The following is a 21,260-nucleotide window of genomic DNA, read 5'->3' as shown; positions in this document are numbered from 1 at the left end:
GACCACATCCAGTTTAATTTTGTCCAAATTTGACTGACATTTTGATCAAGGTACAGGAATGCATAAAGTCTTAATTAGCTGGTGTCAAATCACAGGATGTAATTTTCAGGTGATTCTTGATTATAACTAAATCTAAAACAAACATAGAACATCATTGGAAAAAAAGGGAACTTAAGATTTTTCATTACAGGAAAAGTACAAGTTTAATTTAAGACAGAAGGGAAAGCAATCCATCTGGGGTGATATTCACCAGCGGGCTTTTTTGGTTAAGATTGGCAGCATCTCCAGACAAAGGAGGGCAAAACATCTTGTAAGAGAACAGAACATTTCTTTTGTTTCATGGGCTTTTATTACTGCCAAAGTCAACATGTAAAAGTATTCTCATTGGACTAAAAGTCTACAGAGTAGAATGAAAAAAAAAAGAAGTGAGTGGTCCAGGGCTGTATGTCAGAAGACCCCAAGAACTCACCATCTCCCCTGCTGCCCGAGGAAAGATCTGCGTGTCAGTCAACTGCTCTTTCTGTGAAAATCTCTATGGATGTGACTGGGGAAATAGGACAATATTTCAGCTCCAAAACAAAAAATAGTATCTATTCTGCTCCATCTTTGCCAATGTGTTTTAGTGTTAATTACAGCATTTATATATAATCCAGTTTTCTCTGGGCTGGCTCTGATGCTGCAGTATTTACGTAATTCAAAGAAACACAGTTACTTACTTTGGTAGCAATTTTGTCAATGGATAAATTGATATTAGGACTTGCTCCATTCTCATTAACCAAACATTTTTCTTTGTTTTACTTTTTAAAAACTTATCTCTTGGCCATGAAGTAACGGATTCTTTTTTGCTATTAGCCTATTACTCTCTGTTACTTTGAACTGAAAACTCTTGCATCCCATCATGTTTTATTAGGAATAAAGGTCAGCTTTCTGAGATGATAATGTATGGCTGAGGTTAATATCAGTAGGGATTCCTATTCTGAAATCAAATTTCAAGTGGAAAAATCACTTAATTTATGGAATGCTGTATACATAGATTGCAAAATAATGATCGTAGAACTTACATGCTAAGAATAAATATATAATGACTTGATAAAAAATTATTTGCAAGGTTCTGATACTGTGATATCTAAAATAAAACCAAGAAATCTGTCAAGAAAATGATATCATTTTTTCCATTCTGTTTTTACTTTCTGAAGTATTACCTGGAAAGTAGATTTGTTTATAAAAAATGAGCAAGAATTACTATAAAGTGATTTTATCTGAATATATGGAGGCTATTTTGATATTTGCTACACAGAACTTTTTCAGAAAATATTTTATATGTCCTGGCTTACTAAAAATGTTCGTCATTTACTTCACACTAATATTTCGATTTAAGTGTTAGTGGATGGCCTAAACTGAATGATGCTTATTTGTACTGGAAAAGCTCCAGGAATCAGAGTCGTATTACCATTGAGCCATTCACTATGTGCAGGCTGAGAGTTTACAGGATAACTGTTATATGCAAGTCATTTAGTTTTTGGAGCAGTGTACTGTCACTGAAACAATCTGTTCCTCAACCACGCAACCTCCTACTCACTTCTTCACAGGTTTGCCAGTGCTTAGGTCCCATTATCTCAGGTAGATATGACACAGTGCTTTGCACTGCAGGAAGCTCCCCCAAGCTTCTTGTCATCCTTGTTGTGCAAGGGGTTGGTGTGACTGTAGCAGGACAGCTCCCCAACAGCTCAGTTGAGGAGAATGCTTCCCACCCAAGATGATGGGCCAGAATTTGCCAGGGCTTTGGCTCCTGGCTCTGCCACACATTCTGTGCAACCATGAGAAATCATTTCAGGTCAGCTCCAAAACCTGTGTCATGGTCAACTGTTAAGGCCAAACCAGTCATTGATTGCTAGGCACTTCCACTGTGTTCCCATGATCAGACTGTTCGCTATCCATGCTTGTAGATACAATATCACTCTAAACCAAAAGCAATGGACCTCAAATCTAGATGAAGGATTCTTGTAGCTGGACTTGCTCCTGTGTAAAAGACAAATGGCAGCTTTTGCCTAGTCTGTGTATTTAGCCTGTTAGCTGTGTGGAACAGGATTTCTTACTGTCTCACCTATGCAACCAGTATCTGTTACAATTGGGATCCCTATTTCCATTAACACAGTAGTGTAGCATTATGTTTTCCAAGTTCATAGTCAACTCTAATCCCATCCACGCATTTCAGTGACAGTCATGTTTGTGCATGGTAAGAAGACTCTATTGTTACTGGGAAGAATACCTGACAAAAGTTTGACCTCTTCCAGTTCTTCATACCCACTTACTCATTTGTGATATTGATATAAAGCAATCTGGTATGTGTAAGCTTTAAAGGAATTTAAAGGCTTTTCAAACATATGCTATGCAATTAATCCATCTAGGCTGTCATCCTCAAATATTTGAAATTCATTTGTCAAATTTGTTGCATCAAAACTCTTTCATATGACTACTCCTGAACGTCATTAAGCTCAACCAGTGCCGTGTAAATGAATGCTCTTGACTGACTCTGTAAACAGCCTGTGACTTTCCTAAGAAATCACGCTACTCTATTTATCCATTTCCCTCTCCTGTTTCAAGGCAGAGGTGGGCTCAGTCTAATAACTGCCCAAATCCCTTCCTAAGAACAAGCCTCCCCCATACCTTGTCTTTTCCATTCCAGCACTGCTTAGTAAAAGCCCAGGACTTTTTGAGTCCTGGACCTCTTCTGAACAAAGAGATGATGAAGCATCATGTTTTTAAGTGGGGAAGATTAAACCCTGTAAAGATGAATGCTAAAATTCTTTTTATTACATGTGTTATGCTAGATTTGGACCAGGATAATGGAAAAGTCATACACTAACTTACTATATCCCATAATCCTCAAGGATCTCTTTTAATAAGAGGATTAACTGTAAGAGCTGATAAGTTGATGTGTGGCTCATACCACATTATATTTTTCACTGTTACTAGAAGCTTAAATCTATCAAATGTCTCTGCAATTCTAGTAAAGCAGGAGCTTGCTCTTTCAAAAGGAAAGAAAACCAAATGAAAATTAAACTTCCTTGACCATTGACATTTTGGTTAGTATATACTGGGATTGTTATTTATGGTGTTGGAAGATTTTGGTGTGGAAAAGTGATCAGTTATATTCTGAAAATGTGGCCAGAGCAGGTTTACATATGCCTATGCTTTATAAATTTTTCAGATATCTGATTTTCTAATCAAGAAGCTCAAGTTTGGAGGGAAAAAAAAAAAAAGAGAAAAAGAGCTCATTCCCTATCTTGTCCCTTGCCATCAAGCAAAGCAACTGATCTCCTCTGTGTATGTATGTTAATCATTGTCAATAATCCTGTAACCATCAGAGTTCTGTTAACAAATCTAAGATAAAATGGAGGAGACATCATCACCCATCTTTGCATTTGGATGTCAGCTAGCAGCACAGCCCTTGTTAGAAATTTTTTTGGATTACCAGTTCAAAACTAAAGTAGATATTCGGCTTTATTATAAGCAGGTAATGCTGACTGAACAGGTCTGCACTCTGATATGCTGTTTGAGAGCCCCATATATATACATCTGCCACCTTTTCTTAGAAGCTAAGGAACGCTTTACTTGAAGTGGTATGGAGACCGTAGTGCGTGTAGAAGTCACTTTGCTGTATTCACTCTAGTTTGCTACTGTTTACCTGAAGTAAAATGTTCTAGTGAGATGCTGGCTTAAAGGAATTATGATGTAAAGTACCTCTTCAGGACAAGACTGGTTTAGTTTCAAATTGCTCTTTTGGTAGACCATCACAGAAGCAGAATCATTTTCCTAATCTCAGTCCAAACATATAATGCATTCTTTTTAGAGGATATATATAGAGGATATCCTCTTTTAGAGGATATATATGCAAAAAGACTATGATATTAGCATGTCTCTGTCACTGTGCAATGGTGAGTGAGCAAACATAATTTGGGGAGTTGAATACTAATCTTTCTGAATTCCAGGTCAAAAGATTGACAATCATTCTTTTCTATTGTTTCATTCATAATCAAAAAAAAAAAAAAGAAGAGGAAAGAAAAGAAAAAGAACAGCATGGTGGTGGTATAAATTTATATATTTTGCTTCACAATGCTGGATAATTAGAAATGTATTTTAAATCAATAATGTTCAGTTTTGCCTAGTAACTTCTGATAAAACAAACAGATTATAATGCCAAAATTTGAAAATACAAATACACTTTTCTTATATATCCATCATAAACAAGAGAAAACAAAAAAATCAGTCCAGTTACTTGCCTTTGGGAGTTACCTTTAACATGCTTGGGAAAGCAACCTACCATAGGTCAAGATAACGCTATTGACAAACCAGGTAGACAGGAAAATATTCTTATCTTCAATTAGATTTCACTCTAGCTTCTAAAAGTACTCCTCTCATACTGAAGAATCCAGCTGTTTTCTGTTTCAGGCTCCCATTAAAGCTGTAGAAAAACTTTGCTGACTGCATGCCCTTAGGATAAAGTTTGAAAGTGTTCATGTCACACATAAACAGCAAGAGAAAGAAAAAAAAAAAACACCACCAAAACCAAAAAGAGAGAGAAATAAAAAATACAGTGACTGCTTTACAAAATAATCATCTAAATATGGCCCATTGTCTAATTTGGGAATTTCGCAAGTCAATCACAGTAGGGTGGTTTTGTGTGCCCAGATGCATTTGTAAGGCTTTTTTAGCATTACACTTATACCCAAGAATACTCTTCACATAAGATGTTGTTTATCATCAATTTATGATACTTTCATATTAAACAAGCATTCAGGCTTCAGTAGCAGATGCAAAGTGTCTGAATATTCTGCACAAAGTCATTCTTGAATGTGGTTTTGTGCAGGGTTTTGGAACTGAACCACAGAACAGTTCATTTGCTGTCACAATACTGTGCTAAAATTACATCTTGGCTCTTCAATGAGAAGTTTTATCAGCTCTATAGACTTTAATATTTGTTAAGAGTTAGGACAGTTTCTCCTTACACCACTTAAAGCATATTCAATATGTACACATATTTTGTAAGCGATATAGTCACAGTTTTATTTGCATTTGCTGGTGCATATTTGTTTTCTTCTAATGTTGAGTCTGGATATACATTTAAAGTGGTGTGTCTTAGTTTTTGAACAGTGAGAACAAGAAAAGGTTAAAACTTGAATTTGAAATTCTAAAGAGGTCACCTGATATACTCGATACAAGTAGAGGACTAAAGAACAGGTTCAGAAAAACTTATTTCACAGTTTATTGAAATAAGTGGAATATCAATAGAGGAGTGGAAATGTCTATAAATTATGAAACATTATTAAACGTAATAGTTTAAGAAGTTAAAATAAGATTATGCTTTTGCATTCTTGTCTTGCCAGGGCACTTTGAACATTTTTAAAAAGACCTTGAAAAATTTAAAGCTTTCTAATCTCAAACACAGCTGTGCAGTATCTATCACTGCAACATGACTCAAAGGGAGAAAATATGCCATAGGCAAAGAAATGGTGAACTAGAATATATGGATAAGCTTATATTGAGTAAGAAAAAATAAATACATAATAAAACCCAAATCAATTTGTGTGTAAAAGATTGACACTTTTATGTGCAATAGTGCAATACAGTATCTACAAAATTGGTAATATCTTATTAAGGCTGTATTGTAAAGCTGAATACTTAGTCAATGCATTAAATACACTGTGCATTATGAGTTCTTGACCTAGTTGTACGTTGCTAATACAAATCTGGAAATATAAGTGAGGTCCAGTAGAGACAAAAGGAACAGAATATTAAATGTACCTGTGGTTTTACCTTAGTGAGTCTGGTAGCAGCTGAACTAATTAATTCTGTGATTGAACTGTTGATTGGCTTTGGCTGAAATTAAGGCTGCTATAGTAATTGATTCAAGATGAGGAAGTGGAAATTGATATAAAGACCATATGATGGTGATGTGAATTGATAGCAAGCTTCTGGAGTGTTTGCCTTTGGAAGCTGAGTTAGCTTTATTTTCCAGTTGTTATAATTGTCCATTGATATAGACATCAATATTGTAATTTGAATACTAAACACCAGATTTCAGATTGCAGTTTATACAGAATCTTCATTTTTTGAAGTAGTAAAAAATGTCACAGTTTTAATTAGATTGCTTTGGATGGTTTTTTTTTTTTCATTTTTTGCCATATCAGGTACCTGATAGCCTTCAGAGATGACTGAAGAATTATCTGAAATCTGTTCAATCTTAGTAAGAAAGAGCATGAATACCTACTGCTCCTGTATGGTTTGCTTCTCAACTACCAGTTGAAACCAACACATTGTGTTAATTCTCCATCTTGTTTTATAAACAGAAGAAAGTCATCAAATGTTTACATCTTAGAAATAAGAATAATAATTTTCTGATAAAACACAGATCGAAGAATTTGAGGCCTTATTTTGAAACTCAAACACTGCGTTGCCATACTGCTGCAAACCAGAATCCCAAACAACAGCATTTATCTCAGTTCTGTTGTCAGAGGCAGCCTGAAACCTTCCATAAATAAGATCTAAGGCATTACAAACAGAAGCCATGGAAATTCACATTTTTTAATTAAGCTGCAAGCTCTACTCGAAATTATACAAACAAAATTGAAAATACTTTATCTCCCTAAGACCTTCAAATTGTGCTTTTAGTTCCTTTAATATTAAAGCAGGGCAGAGTGCAAAGAAGCTATTTCTTTTGATGAATTACATTGTTAGGTTCTTATTCAACTTTTATTATATCCTGTAACATTTAACATGAGTGTCACTAGAAACATTAAAATTGCTATAAATCTTGTGTATAAAAGCATGAAATCTCATTGCTGTGTTAAGCAGTCATGTGGTTTCTGACTATTCAGAAAGTTCTGCTTCATTTCTGTTTATTAATTGCATTTGAGAACTGTGCAGCTGCTGCCTATTCTGTTTGCCTGAGCACGGTGCCTAATAGGCACTCACATCCTTGATTTACCTGACAAGCATCTAGAAGTGGTGCTATGCAGCTGTGATTTTGGAGCAATGATACATTTCATTGACTGCATGCAGCAGGTAATTGTGCTTTAGAACTCAAAGTGAGAGCTTGGAAGTTTACCATAGACTTCAGGAGGTCTGGGATGAATGGAAGGTTGCTAGCCCATTGCTCTGTTTGTTTTTAAGGAAAACTTTTGTTTCTGATCAGGAAAGAAACATCCCCTGTCTGTCTGGAAGTGCTGCACACAGAGGCACCACAATTGTCTTGAGGTCAGAAACAAAATTATGTTCCCTGGACTCAATCCCAAATGTTTTATTTTTATTTAGAATGAATTAAAAAAAAAATCAGAAATTAAATTTAGAATCCAAGTGGTGTTTGAAGTGTGTACCTCACAATTGGGGTCTGAAAAATCCCATCAACACTTATCTTTTCTGAGGTATACTGCCTGACTTCTGCTTATAATTTAAGTCACATTTGGACCACTATTTAATGGTCTAAATGGGGCTTAAGTTAAACAAAGGCTATATGCACTTCTCTGCTACCTTGAAATGTAAGCATACACTATGGAGCTTGTAACATCTTTTCCTTCCCTTTTTTTTAGTATGGGAGTAGAAGCACCAATGCCTATTTTCAAAAGTGAGCTAGCACTTCACCATGTGCATCTTGTACATGTACATTCACATATACATATGTACATGTACAAGATGTATATGTACATGTACATATGTACAAGAATGGAGATGAAGGCTCCTGATATAATATCAAAAATAACATATTGGTTCCTTTATTCAAGATCGTATCATGTTAGCAGAGAAACTGAGCATCTGATATGAAATCAATAAATGTGAGCATTTCACAGAATCAAATTACTCTCTGAGGAGAAATTGATCTCTAAAGATCATATTTTAAAAAATGTTCCATCTTTATGAATAAGAGATGGGGGTCATGTCAGATTAATAAAGAGACAGACTAGGAAATAGATATCCTATAATGAAATGCATTTGTATGTGTGTGTGTGTGTCCCGCTATCTTAATTATATCAGCATACAAACTTACAAGTGTTTCACTGTTTACAGCTGAGATTTCCATATGTCCCTGCATTGTTAAGATGGAAAGTCTCATAGTAAATTTGATGTATTTGTGCTTTTCCATTCCTATTTTATTTAAGCATGCTTCAAGGTCCTGCTGTATTTCCACAAAATTATAGATGCAGCAAATTTTTCTGAGATACAAAGTGATAACACCCCAGCATCTACAATTTAATCCTGCAGATTCAGAGCTTAGAATTTAGATTTAACAGGAAACACCATTCTGTAAATTTGCTGATTTTTAATGCAGCTTTCCTTATGTCATCTGTCTACAGCAAATTAAATGAAGCAAATAACAATGCACAGTAGAAAAGCTTGTAATTAAAAAATTATATGCTGATGCACATGAAAAAAATATGCCATTATTTATCATCAACTTTTCTTGTATTTTGTCTGCAGTTTGAAATCCATCAAATACTTTTCATAGATAAGCTTCAGTTTGGGGGACAAAATGGGGTGTATATGAGAGACAGATCTCTTTTAAAAGAAAGTGAGTATGCTGGGAGAAAGTTATGGACATTGATCCTGCTGCACTGAAGAAGCTTTCCCCAGCACAGGGAATCATCATTGCTATACAGACTGATGTACAAAGTCCATCACTTTAACTTACTTCTTATGCTAATGAATAAATCCAGGAAAATGTGATTTCACTTAATGATGATAGAACAATGAAATGCTGCCTGGACCAAAACTGATCATATGCAACTCATATGCTGTATTTACTTACATATATGTAAGATTTACATGTACCTTACACTACAAAGTTGTTATTTAGGTCTCTGTGATTGCGTGATTTTTTCCTGAAAGCCTGCTTTTATAGCCATCATCATCCTGCCATCAACGCCTGTGAGCACAGGCAGTGGTAGTGCTTTTGTTAGGAATGATACACCTTGTTTGCTTATCTGTGTCTTCTTCCTTGGGGATGCAAACTGAATAGGGTTCAATGAAACAATTCAGCAAGGTCGAGGACATTAGGAGTCCAATGCTGGTGGGGGATGTTCAACCACAACCTGTCCAAGAAATCAAGCCAGAATGACAAAAGCCCTTCTTCATTTATCTCTTCCTGGAAAAATCTGGATTTCTGGATGCTGAGTAGCAGGGGCAGTATCTATCACATGAGACTAAGAAATGCACAACCGAAGCTTTGTGAAAGCTTTGGTAATTTGGAATGGTTAGATACCTTCCTTCATTAAGGATCTTCTGGGGACTCCCATTCAGCACTGATTGACATCTGTTACCCATTCATCGTGAAGAGCTTAAAAGGTCTTGGCCTGGGTAAAAAGGGTCACTCCAGCCAAGCTGGTGAATTTAGGCTGTTGTACTCCAAGGATCAGACCCGAAGCTTGGACAAAGCAGACTCATTTTTTAATTTCTTAGTGAATTTTTATGAAGTGCAAAACTGTCCTGTCTTTGGGCAGGTATAGGACACACTTTATTCTGTCTTTCTCTCTTTTCAGTATATCTTTTTTATACAGTACTAGACATATGTAAGTCAATGTATATAAAGTGTCACAAAGTTGTGTCTGATTGTAAAATGCAAAGCATACTGAGGGGAAACTAAAGTAAAAAAGTTAAGGAAAGTGATTTTATCAAAGGAGCAAAGCCACATATGTTTAAAAAAATATTTGGAAGTTATCCCATAATACAGTTAATTTAAAATGCAATTTTGTCATGACTTCATTGTTGCTACTAATTGTTACAGGGAAGAGTGATTTTGTGTTCACACAGGCACGGTGGGACGGCCTGACAGGGCGCATAACCTTCAACAAAACGGATGGCTTACGGAAGGATTTTGATTTGGACATTATTAGCCTCAAGGAGGAAGGAACAGAAAAGGTAACTAGATCTTTTGTAAAACAATGACAAAAAGCTAATTTGACAGGGGCATAGGAAAATTCATTCTCCTCTGCTTAAGATTTCTGTGCTTGGGGTAAAAACCACTTTTTCCAAGGTTAAGTCAAAGTGAAAACAGAGCAACTAAGATTGATTTATTATTTTACAATGTATACCTTATATTTTGAGGTGTGGGATAGGAATTTGGGACTGGCAATAATTATATGAATGAAAATAATTATTTTAAGTGGGCATTACATTCAGTCCTCACCACTGCAACTTAGTGTGGTAAACTCGTATAGAGAGGTAAACCCTAATCTTATCTATGACGCTATGATCTTACATGTATTGCTTTTATTAAATGTGACATGAGGGAGAGAGGAAAGAAGGTGATTGAATAGATAACCTCAGCAAGAATTGAGATGTTAAAAATCCAGCATATTTTTCAGATTAGATTAATTCTATTTCTCTTGCCCCGGCTCTCACTCAGCCAGCAAATATGGGCTCTCAATGGGCAGTACCAAGCTCCTTCCACCGCCACTTACGGGGTGGCTGCTCTGAGTGTCTAAAAGTCCCTAACACAGGTATTGCCACCAGCTCATGTCAGCTGGAGACAGCATTGTCCCTTGCTCTGTGTACACTGCCTTGACTCTGAATGATAATTGCTGATGGGTTAATTGAGGCTTTAAATGTAATTACTCCCACACAGCTCTCCAGACTGATTCTCTTTTCATTTTTAATGAAGCACTCTGTTTATTTTTCTCTGTACAAAGGCTGCTGGCGAGGTTTCTAATCATTTATATAAAGTGTGGAAGAAGGTTTGTACACAGACAGGTGGTGCAAAAAACCTTTGGGCTGGGTCTCAAGACTCATCCTTTGGGTTTTGAAAGTGACTTATATTGCAGTTTAGAGACAATAGTCTACCAGAGAGTATGAATTTTTCTGGTAGAATAAGTTTCACCCCAACTTGAGACACTGTAATTCCAAATAGTAAGACTTCGATAGCATTCAGCTTTTGTCACCAAAATATTTTTGTAATTATTATTTTATTTTTGGGGAGCTGTGATTTTTCCCCTCTGACTGGAGGCTCCTCGTTACAGCAAAAGCAGCTCTTTTCTCAGTTGTTACCCTTCCCAATTCACCTAAAATTTACCATGAATGGTAAATTTACATGATTTTGAATGGGTATTAGCATCAGCAGCAAGGACTGTTTTAACATGCAGGACTGGGAGGTTTTTTGCCTCCCACAAAATATGCACTATGCAGGCAATGTTCAAGCATTGTTGACTCAAAATTTTGACAAGTGTGTTATTAGCTTCTTACAGAAAATAATACAGATGATTAAGTGGGTGCTGTCATTCACTAACATATGGAAATTGGAACTAAGCCTGTTTATAAAAGATCTAAATTACCCCAGGAATCTCATCCCTTTTTTAATGTGAAGTTCCTCTGCCTAGTGGAAAAGGCACCAAAGTGGGAGTCAGAGACAAGCTCCATGTGCTGCTCCCCACTGGAACTACAACCCACAATTACCATTCTGTAAGAAGATAACAACCATATTAATCATGCTTAAAGTGTTCTGCAGTCACAAGATAAAAATTATAATGCTTAGAATTATATTTTGTACATATTTCACACAGATCTCATGATTTCCCACCCCTCCTATATACACAGTTAAAAAATATTTTAGTTTGGTGGTGTTTTGGGAGGGATTTTAATGCTACAGAGTAGACCAGTGTAAAACAACCGATAGTACTCTTTGTGTGTTCTTATAAAGCACATACTTAACTTTGTTTTAATATTCAGTGAATAAGGCTAAGGCCACCATTTCCCTCATTACTGGTGAATAGATCATCCTACCTGACATGCAAAACGCTGTTGGACCAATCTCACTTTTGACTCTTGGCATTTTGCGTTACGCTGAATTGATTTAAACCAAATTACAATTGGTTCAAAGCACAGGCCTGCTGAGAAGGGCATATGACACCTCTCAAACTTGTCACTAAACTGCAATAACTTCCCTGGATTCACCATAGCAATGTACTACCTTGACCTCATTCTTCCAGTGCCCCTCCAACCTTCTCCATCACTCTAATCAAGGTTGACCTGCAATGTCATTCTTTTACCCAGACCTAGAGTGGTACCCTGGTGTATTTTGTATGCACTGTGACTGTGTTGCTCCGTGTTCTTCATGGTTGTTCTCCTCTTCCCTGCTGCCAGCCAATGAAAGCATATCAAGTCAGTAACAACGAGCAGAATGGCTTTTGATTAACTCAGCCAACCTGGTGCAAATTCAAGGACACTGGTTGTCTGCTATATTCTTGGCACTCGCTATCATAATACCCAACATCCAGTGTACTTTCTAGATCAGTTTCCCAACATGATCTAGTTTTGGAAACAAAGGGAATGACTGATAAATGCTTGAAAAAATAATTTTTAGAAATGGCATGACAAAAAAAAATGTGAAAGAAGAAAGCAATGGCATCCAAGGACACAAACCCAAAGTTTGTTTGAAATGATACTGTTATTACTCCACATCCACAGTCAGCATGCACATACTAATCTGCTGGGCTTGGTACAAAGGCAGTGCCATCTCTGGCTCAGCTAACAACCAAAGAAAAAGAGTCCAGCCTGTGTCTGAAATAACTGAGCATCTGACAGCAGATAGACCTCCAGTACAGAGAATAAGTGGGTTTTGTCTCAGACTTACTTGGCAGCTTTGGTGACGATCCCAGCAGGGAGGATCTGAAAGCAGATCACTCCTGGGTAGAGCTGAAACATGCTGGCAGAGCTGTGTGGTGAAGTGCTCTGTGGATAGGCAGTGTCAGTCCCCCAAGCCATCCTTCTGGTGCCCTCCACAAATGTCCAATCCAGCCAAATTTCCTGAGCCAGCTCCTTGCCTGGAGTTTTCTCATGTCAGCCCTCAGCCATGCTGTATATGTAAATCCAAATGCACCAAATGCAAAAAAAAACCTGAATATGCTTTCAGACTGTGCTTATGTTAAGTAAATATTTACCTGAACAAATGAACATGGTTATAATTTCTGCCCTGAGGAGTTGTATATCCAAATCCACTGAAATCATGGAGATCTTTCCCTTGAGGCTTTGGATTGAGCATTAAATAATGGAATTCTTCACTACTTCTAAGGCTAGAAAGGAATTTGCCTTTGGCCTTTTATATTTACTGAACAAATATTGGTCAGTGTGTGCAATGGTATCACCTTTGTAGCTCTGGCATATATAGTAGCAGAAATGACAGAATAATCTTTGCTAAACCTGCTGAAGGCACAATGGAAGCAAAAGGCCAGTGCATCCATCAGTCTGCTTTGACGTACTTACTCAAGCTTTTAATCTGTTGGTTGGAAGGGAGAGGTCTTGCCATGTGTTTCAACTCTACCATTTGCAAAATTTAAGCAAAAAAAAAAAAATCATAGAAATCAAGATTTGACATTTTTTAGGATGAAACAAAGCCAATATGTTCCACTTCTGTAGCAAATTGGCTAATACAGCACTGTATTGGCATGCCTTATATTCTTACAGCTCATTTATTCCCACCTGCTTTTGAAAGGGTGGTATGTTCCCTGTGTTTTCTAAAGCAGTCATTTGATGTTTTTGCCTTACTTGGACCTACAGCCGTTTCCCTTCTCTAGCATTTTGTACTGCTGGTATCTCTTTCTGTGGTGGCTAGAGCCAGTGCTTTCTTCCTAGGCGGTGAGCATTTAGGGAAATGTTTTGGCTTGCCATAGCCAGGCAGCCACTTATGCTCCCTCTTGTATGCAGATTGGGGTTTGGAACTCATACAGTGGCCTTAACATGACAGACAGCAACAAGGACCGATCGACCAACATCACGGATTCCTTGGCTAACCGGACACTTATTGTCACCACCATTTTGGTAAGTCTCACTGTGTAGCGGTGCCATTATCACCTACAGCCATATCATAGGATTCAGGTATTGCTGATGATTGCAGGGCTCTCCATGGTTGCCTTTGCCACCTCCGCCCTGCACTCAGTGGCTGTTTTCCTCTGCACTAAACAATGTTTTGTTAAACTATCTGTTTTCAAGCAATTGTTTTGATTTAGAGTCACAATCGACATACACATTCATCTAACCACAAGACTGATTCGAAAATATCCCACTGCCAATGAAAGACTCCTGGGAATCTCTGCTTCCAAAATTGTATAGCTTACTTCAATATTTCAGAGATGAACCCTGTATACTTTTCTTCCCAGAAGCATTAACACACAGTTTTGTTGTCAGTGCTTATACATCCTTCCTTTTTACTGAAAATGAAATGATGAAGACTTACAGAAAGTAGCAAACTGCAGATAGACAGATTATGTCCTTACTATGATAGATGGAAAATATGTATCCACGAGTTGTTTTGCCTTGTGCTGTCTGCCTGGCCAGTAATGCCATTTTGTAAATTATTCTGCCTAATTCCTCAGGAGGAGGGGAAGAGCTTAAAGGCTCCCATTATGCTCCTTTTATATTGCCAGAGGTCTTTTGCTACATTAAACTGTAGAAACCTGCTTGCCCACATTTTCTACCCAAAATGCTTTAAAAATAAAAGCAACAAGGTACTTTGCAATCTACCTATGCTATTCTCCATTCTCTCATGTGAATACGTGCTCATTTTTTTTCCAATAAAGATCTATTTCTCACAGAATATAAAATTTTAGGTTCCTCTTATGGTTATTTTTCTGTTATTTGGGCTTCTCTCTCCTTCAATATCCCTTCCTGTCCCTTAGGGTGAGACAATGTACAGATCTCAGGTCTGATTTTGGAGCTGCTTTAATTAAAGCTCCTGGGAGCTATGAATCATCTGTTCTGCTGAAAATTAGGGGCCTTATGCTTATCATTAACTGATTCAGTCAATTTGTTAACACACCTAAAACAGCTTTTAATGGACACAGTAAATTACTGGTTTTCATCTAATTTCAATCCACTTATAAAATATTCGGATAATTTAGAGAAACTGGTATAATCTGAAACAAACCTAACTTCTATTGCTGCATGTCTACTCTCTTTTTCTATAGGAAGATCCCTATGTTATGTACAAGAAGTCTGACAAACCCTTGTATGGAAATGACAGATTTGAGGGTTATTGCCTGGACTTACTAAAAGAGCTGTCAAATATTTTAGGCTTCATCTATGAGGTCAAACTAGTTTCTGATGGTAAATATGGAGCTCAGAATGACAAAGGAGAGTGGAATGGGATGGTCAAAGAACTCATAGATCATGTAAGATTGAATCCTTCTCTCTTTATTCTTCTTTTGAAATACCTGTTGTGTTTTATGTGAGCCCAGCCCAAACATGTTTGCTTTAGTTTTAGAGCCTTTACTCTTTCCTTATGGCCACTTGTCAGAGTAGGAAGTCACATTAGTACATCTGTACCAACAGTTTGCAGGTGTGTGGGGGGAACCTCCATCTCCAGTGGGGCAGTGGGCACTAGCGTGGGTCCTGCCACCCTTCAGCTACAAATTCGAGCTGCAAAGGCTGAGCTTCCAGCTCACCTCTGCCCAGTGGCTGCCTCTGACCTGTAGATATAGTCCATACCCAGATGCTCTGGCAGTCCTTGCTCACAGTCTTCCCTGTTGCACAGGACCAAGCTTCATGTCCCTGGTCATACCTGTCCTACTCACACAAAAGTCACAAATGTCCCTCTGCCTGCAAAAAGAGGAAACAGAATATCATGTACAAAATAATACCCTAGCAATGTTAAATTTTGTCATACAGATTTATAGTAAAGTTTAGTTTAGTTTTTAATACTTGGGGGGGGGGGGGGGGAATGGGGGAATATTATTGAATTTGCTGAACATGAAAAAGAATGAGTATTTTCCCATTTGTGATTTCAGAAAGCTGATCTGGCCGTTGCTCCTCTCACTATTACCTATGTAAGAGAGAAAGTAATTGATTTTTCCAAGCCCTTCATGACGCTGGGAATCAGTATCTTGTACCGGAAGCCCAATGGAACAAACCCTGGAGTTTTCTCCTTTTTAAACCCTCTTTCTCCTGATATTTGGATGTATGTTCTCCTAGCCTGCCTTGGAGTCAGTTGTGTCCTCTTTGTCATTGCAAGGTAAGCCAAAGACTTAGTTTTAGGTGTATCCACATTAAGTACCTCACCTTCCATAGGTGATGCATGGGCTCTGCAAAACAGATATAATAGTATCCTAAGGGACTTAATCCTATCCTAAAACATAACATTCTAGAAAGTCTCTTGGTATTCTTTCTGCTATCACCTTTATATATTGCAATGTGATGAGATTTTACTTTCCTTAAGGGCTGAATGGAGAGAAATATCCGATGAAATGTGTCAGCTTCTCTTTGTCAGTACGCAACACCTCAGCAGACTACATGTTGAAAAGCAGTTTGTATTACGTACATATAAGCACTTCTCTTTTCCACTAACAGTGCACACAGTTAAAAGGTAAGAAAGAGGATGTGAATATATTTTTGCTGAAGGATGCCAATTAGCTCAGCTAATTTACCCTTGAAAATATGAGATAATGTGACTGGGAACCTGAGGGGACAATTTGCAAGGTGAAGTATAGCCAAAACTCTCTCCCAGCATTGTCCTGAGGTGCACCCTGTCTGTCAATGGCAGGCCTCCAGTGATGTCCCTATTCAAAACCAGAACGAAATAAGCACATACACACCACCTTTCCAAATGAATCTAAAGCTTATAAAGTCCTCAGTGGCAGGTATGCCACAAAGTTTCTGAACAAGTGGACAACACAGCTCCAGAGGGCCGGCAGTGTACTCTATGTACTCAATGTAGTTTTAAGCCTTATCATTAGGCTGATATGGTTTCAAAAACTGGATATAAACTACTTATGGCCTTAGAGACCATGGACCACAATCAGAGTCAGTTGCCCTAGAGCTTTGAACAAGAGCAAACCAAGTGTGAAAGAAAATGAACTTAGAAACTTGTCAGAGTAAATTGGTCATTTGAGGCATACATTTTTCTATAGTCCTGAATAAACCTGGACTCCAAACTGGCTTATTTATTGTCCTTTTCTTCAGCTAGTGGCCTTGGAATTTCATTTCCAACTCTATTTAATCTCATTCTGTCCTTCATTTTTCCATTTTTATGATTTAAAACACATTTTTATTAGTGCCTCACAGAGATTCATGTTTTGGTTTGTTTTACTGAGGATCCCTAATTAACCCTATCCCCACTTCTATTACGTATTGTTTTGCATGTACAAGAATATATTCTGTATTAATAAACTATATGGAAGATAGCCTGAGAAAACATTTCTATTATGGAATAGAAGAACCAAAGTGATGTGTCATTGGAAGTCCACACATTCACATCACTGTAATAGCAACAGGAATGCTGCAGTTTTTATTGCAAGTGATGGCATTCATCTTTAAGACGTCTACATTAATGTATATATTCCAATGTATATATACATATACCTAATTCAAAGGTCATAAAACAATTGTAATCTGAATCATCAATTCTGATAACGTGTTCTTCCTGACTTTCACTTCTGTGAGCCAGGTCAAATTAAGCTCTTACTGCTTTTCCTCCAGTTCACTTGTTTTATTTTAATCAAAAGACACAGTCCTACAAACACTTCAGTCACAGGCAGTTCTGCTGAGAGCGACTGGCCTCAGTCATGCATTTCGCTGTGGTCCACTGAACAACCCTTGTTCCAGGTGGACGATCTGTGTGAATCCTTTGGTTGTTTCCATGTTTCTATACTGGTACCAAAGCACAGAAATCTGTGGAATTTGCTTTTTGCTTTAAATTGATGGAAATGTGAAGAAGAAGGAGAGAATTAGAGGAGAGGTCATGGGTTATTAGTGTTGGCCCTAGGTGAAAGAAAGAGTTTATCCATCCCTTGCAGCTATGGAACAGTATACAATTAGTCATGACTTCCCACAAGCTCTTGCAGTGGCTCGCTGTACCATAAATAATAAGTCTTACTGTAAGCAAATCATGATCTCATTCATGACTAATATTAAATCTGCTCGACTGTGACAGACTGACTTTTCTGCAGTTGTGTGCCAAGACTAAAAACATCCCTCAGTCCCCTCCACCTCAGGACAGGCAGAAGGGAAAACAAAGCATGAGTTACCCTCCGTGCTTCTATTTTTTTAAAATAGCAGCAGCAAGTTTGCAGGAATAATAAGCATCAGGGTCCTCTGCCTGCTCCAGAACACACATAGACACATGGCCAGGAGCAAACCAAAGGGAAATGCACAGTGCTTACAAGTCATCAGCTGTGAAACCTGTTTGCTTTTCTTTCTTGGCTGTTAAATACTGCTCCAAATCCCAGTGTAGCCTTTGGGTAAATCTATAGGTTTGCCCTGTGTAACTGTGTTTTGTTTTGTTTTTGAAATCTTTCTAAAAAGCAGTGATTCCAGGACCAGTGTAACTAATGAAGCCTGATTTCCCTACAGATTTGTGTCTCATGGCGGATTGTGATCGCCAGTTGAAGTTTGTCTGTCTGTTTGCTTTCTGTGCAGCTGAAGGATTTATAGGTGATCTGTCCCACGTGGATTAACTGAAACATAACAAGTTCTGAGCTCATCCTGCAGCTTCTCTCCTAGTGGGGCTACTACTGCAATGTTTCACAACACTTGCAGGAGCATAATAACCTCTAATGCCTTTGCCTATTTATCAAATGTGGCTAAAATTAGCTAAAAAACGTATGTGTCATTAAAGGTCTAGAACCACACACATTCATAACACATAGCACAAAATGTGACTTGTAACAACTTCAATATATCAAGTTTGCATATCATTCTCATAATCCACCTATTTTAGGAAAAGAGGAAAAGAATGCACTAGTTCAGCAAAACAGTTAACATAATTTTCTGAATGTTCAATTATTTTCTGACACATGCTTTTTTGAACTGATGCCTAAAAGCAGCACCTAATTAGGTTGCAACTACATAAGCTGAAGTACACAAAACTGTGTCCACATGTCACCTTAATTTACTTTACACTTTATAAATTTTGATTTATTCTAAGAAGCTAAGCTATTCTTACAGTACACATCTAGACCTGCTCTAAGTATATCAAGATGACTGTAACATTTGCCAAATATTTCAGCAAATATTGTTATATTGGCATTGAGAACCTCAAGAAGCGTCCACTTTCTAACACTGCCACAGTAACTTAAAGAGTTAACAGTATTTTGACATCAGTTCATGGAAAACAAATACTCAGGAATAATTTTCATAGACTGGGATAATCTTCCTGTTAGTTCTTCAGACTTTTCAGCAGCTGAATAATTTCTTATTTGTCTTTGAGCCTTATGTAGCTCTGTCATTGTTATAATAATTTTTAAACTCAAGCAGTGAAGTTTTTATCACTGTGGAGGGTTACAGACTGACAAAGCTCTGTTTACTAAGTACACTGGCAGTGAATGAACAAGGCATTTTTTGCCAAAACTTCCCTTTACTGCTAATGCCATCAGCTATGCTGTTGATGTCAATGATGCTAGAGCTAGGTTGCTGAGGTAACCACCAGTGGTGAATAATGTCACACAGAGCCTATATAAAAAGGTGCTTAGGTGGCTTTGAGCATCTCAACTCTATCAGAAGCCTCAGCACAGCTGCTGCTGAAGGCTGAAAAGAGGAGAAATGGCCAGGAAAACAGAAGGCCTGAGCAGTGGAATAGAGATGAATGGTAAGCCAGCATCTTCTCAGAGCTCAACAAATCAGTAGAAACATAGGAAGAAAATTGGCTTTCGTTTCAAAGAGAAAAATAAATATGTACCTTAGTAGCACATTAAAATACATACCCAGAGCTATAAAAATCTTTCCAGTCTGGCAGAAATAGTTTTTCTGCCAAAGTTTCACTGCCAATTTCTAGCAATGGATGTTTTGCTCTTTTGGTGATGGAGACATGTGCATCCAACCTGCTGAATGTGGTGGCTGTCTCAAACAATGTAAGATCCCAGTCTTGGACTTTCCAGTTAGGTCAGGCAGAGTTATTTGTACATATTCTTACTGTCCTGTGTTAACACTCTGGGATCTTGTGGGTTAATGCTCATCACGGGACCTCTTCACTTTTATGGCAGTTGGCAGCTCAGGCAACGTACAGGTCTTAATTTTGGGTCTCTTGTTAAAGATGTGTTTCCCTCCCTGTGTGTGCATAACTTAGTTGGGAACAATTTTGTTACTATGCAACAGTTGCTTGCATTATTCTAGCACAAATTTAAAGCATATAACTTGATGATTGTATGCAGAACTGTTGTATCTTGCACCTGAAAACTGTCCTTTTTTACGATTTGAATACTGTTGTACTAGAAATGGTAATATTGTGCAGCTAATGACATCCTTAGCTACATACTGTTTCAATTAGTGGGTTCATTATTATCGGAGTTCATTACTTCAGCTAAGCAAGGCACTCTGCTTGCAACCGTGCGTAAATTCAATGCTTAATTATATTGTTGAAGCAGTAATTAAAATATATTGGCCTGGCATTGCCAATTAAAGCTATATTCATAAACTTCATGAGAAAGAATGCAAGCCACACAACAGTGGGAAGCAACAGCAGGCAAGGCACCTTGGGGAGAAATGGTCCTTAATGTAGCTCTGCCAAGTGTTGTGCGGAGCAGAAGGGGCACGGTTTGCAGTTGCAGGACAGTATGTGGGGAATAGAGCAGAGTTCTTCCATTAAGGCAATCCTCCACATAATTTTCTCTCAGAAACACTGACAACATGGCCCTATGGCTTACAGGCACTGCAGTTGCTCCCAAACACCTTCAAATGACTGTCAATCTTCTCTTTCGCTGCCATGACAGCCTCGTGCAGGGAGAGCACATTGAGCATCAAGCATGTCAGTTACAGGCAGCAAATGATGGTTGCTTTTAGAGGGCTTTTACTCCTCCATTATTTTCTAAATTCTATTCCAAGGAGCAGCTGCATGGCTTCGAGTTTCTCCCTGCTCCTGTCAATGTCTGTCTGTCAGCAGTGCAGGCAGGGAAGCTGTGGGGTGTTGCAGCAGCCTCACCCTTGAGGACTCTAAAGCCAAGAGTGGGAGGAGTAAGGGAGTAACCTTTTCCTAGATCTCGGACTGTGAAAACAGCTCTTGGCGTTGCAGCGCTGCTCCACGGCTCGCACAAGGCAGCTGCAGGACATCCCGCAGACAGCCTTTCAGCTGAGGTTTTCTTTTCCTTGCTTCCTTCATTAGCCTCCTCACTTTGTGCGTTGTTCAGCAGGTTTGCTGCCACTGTATGTACTCTATTTGATGTTTACAGATTGTTTCTGTTAACTGCCACAGGTTTACACCATATGAATGGTATAACCCCCACCCGTGCAACCCAGACTCAGATGTGGTGGAAAACAATTTTACTTTACTAAATAGTTTCTGGTTTGGAGTT

The 21,260-nt window shown here is 38.0% G+C and overlaps 1 protein-coding gene across 2 annotated transcripts in view; it reads left to right on the top strand.

Annotated features, from left to right (window-relative positions):
• The window catches only part of GRIK1 (glutamate ionotropic receptor kainate type subunit 1), a 171,311-nt gene that overhangs the window by 125,505 nt on the left and 24,546 nt on the right, over nucleotides 1–21,260 (top strand). For both annotated transcript variants that reach the window (XM_061359011.1, XM_061359012.1), the window contains exons 8-12: nucleotides 9,805–9,912; nucleotides 13,690–13,803; nucleotides 14,949–15,152; nucleotides 15,768–15,991; nucleotides 21,161–21,260. The exon at nucleotides 21,161–21,260 is cut by the window's right edge and continues 19 nt beyond it. In XM_061359011.1, the coding sequence (XP_061214995.1) occupies nucleotides 9,805–9,912; nucleotides 13,690–13,803; nucleotides 14,949–15,152; nucleotides 15,768–15,991; nucleotides 21,161–21,260 (750 nt within the window). The remainder of the gene's footprint in view (nucleotides 1–9,804; nucleotides 9,913–13,689; nucleotides 13,804–14,948; nucleotides 15,153–15,767; nucleotides 15,992–21,160) is intronic.

This window comes from Neopsephotus bourkii, unplaced genomic scaffold, assembly GCF_033783945.1.
Source record: "Neopsephotus bourkii isolate Nb327-2 ecotype Australia unplaced genomic scaffold, CSIRO-AGI_Nbou_v1 NB_962, whole genome shotgun sequence".
Taxonomy (NCBI): Eukaryota; Metazoa; Chordata; class Aves; order Psittaciformes; family Psittacidae; genus Neopsephotus; species Neopsephotus bourkii.
The sequence above is the reverse complement of the archived record's forward strand: the minus strand, read 5'-3'. Positions and strand labels throughout refer to the sequence as shown.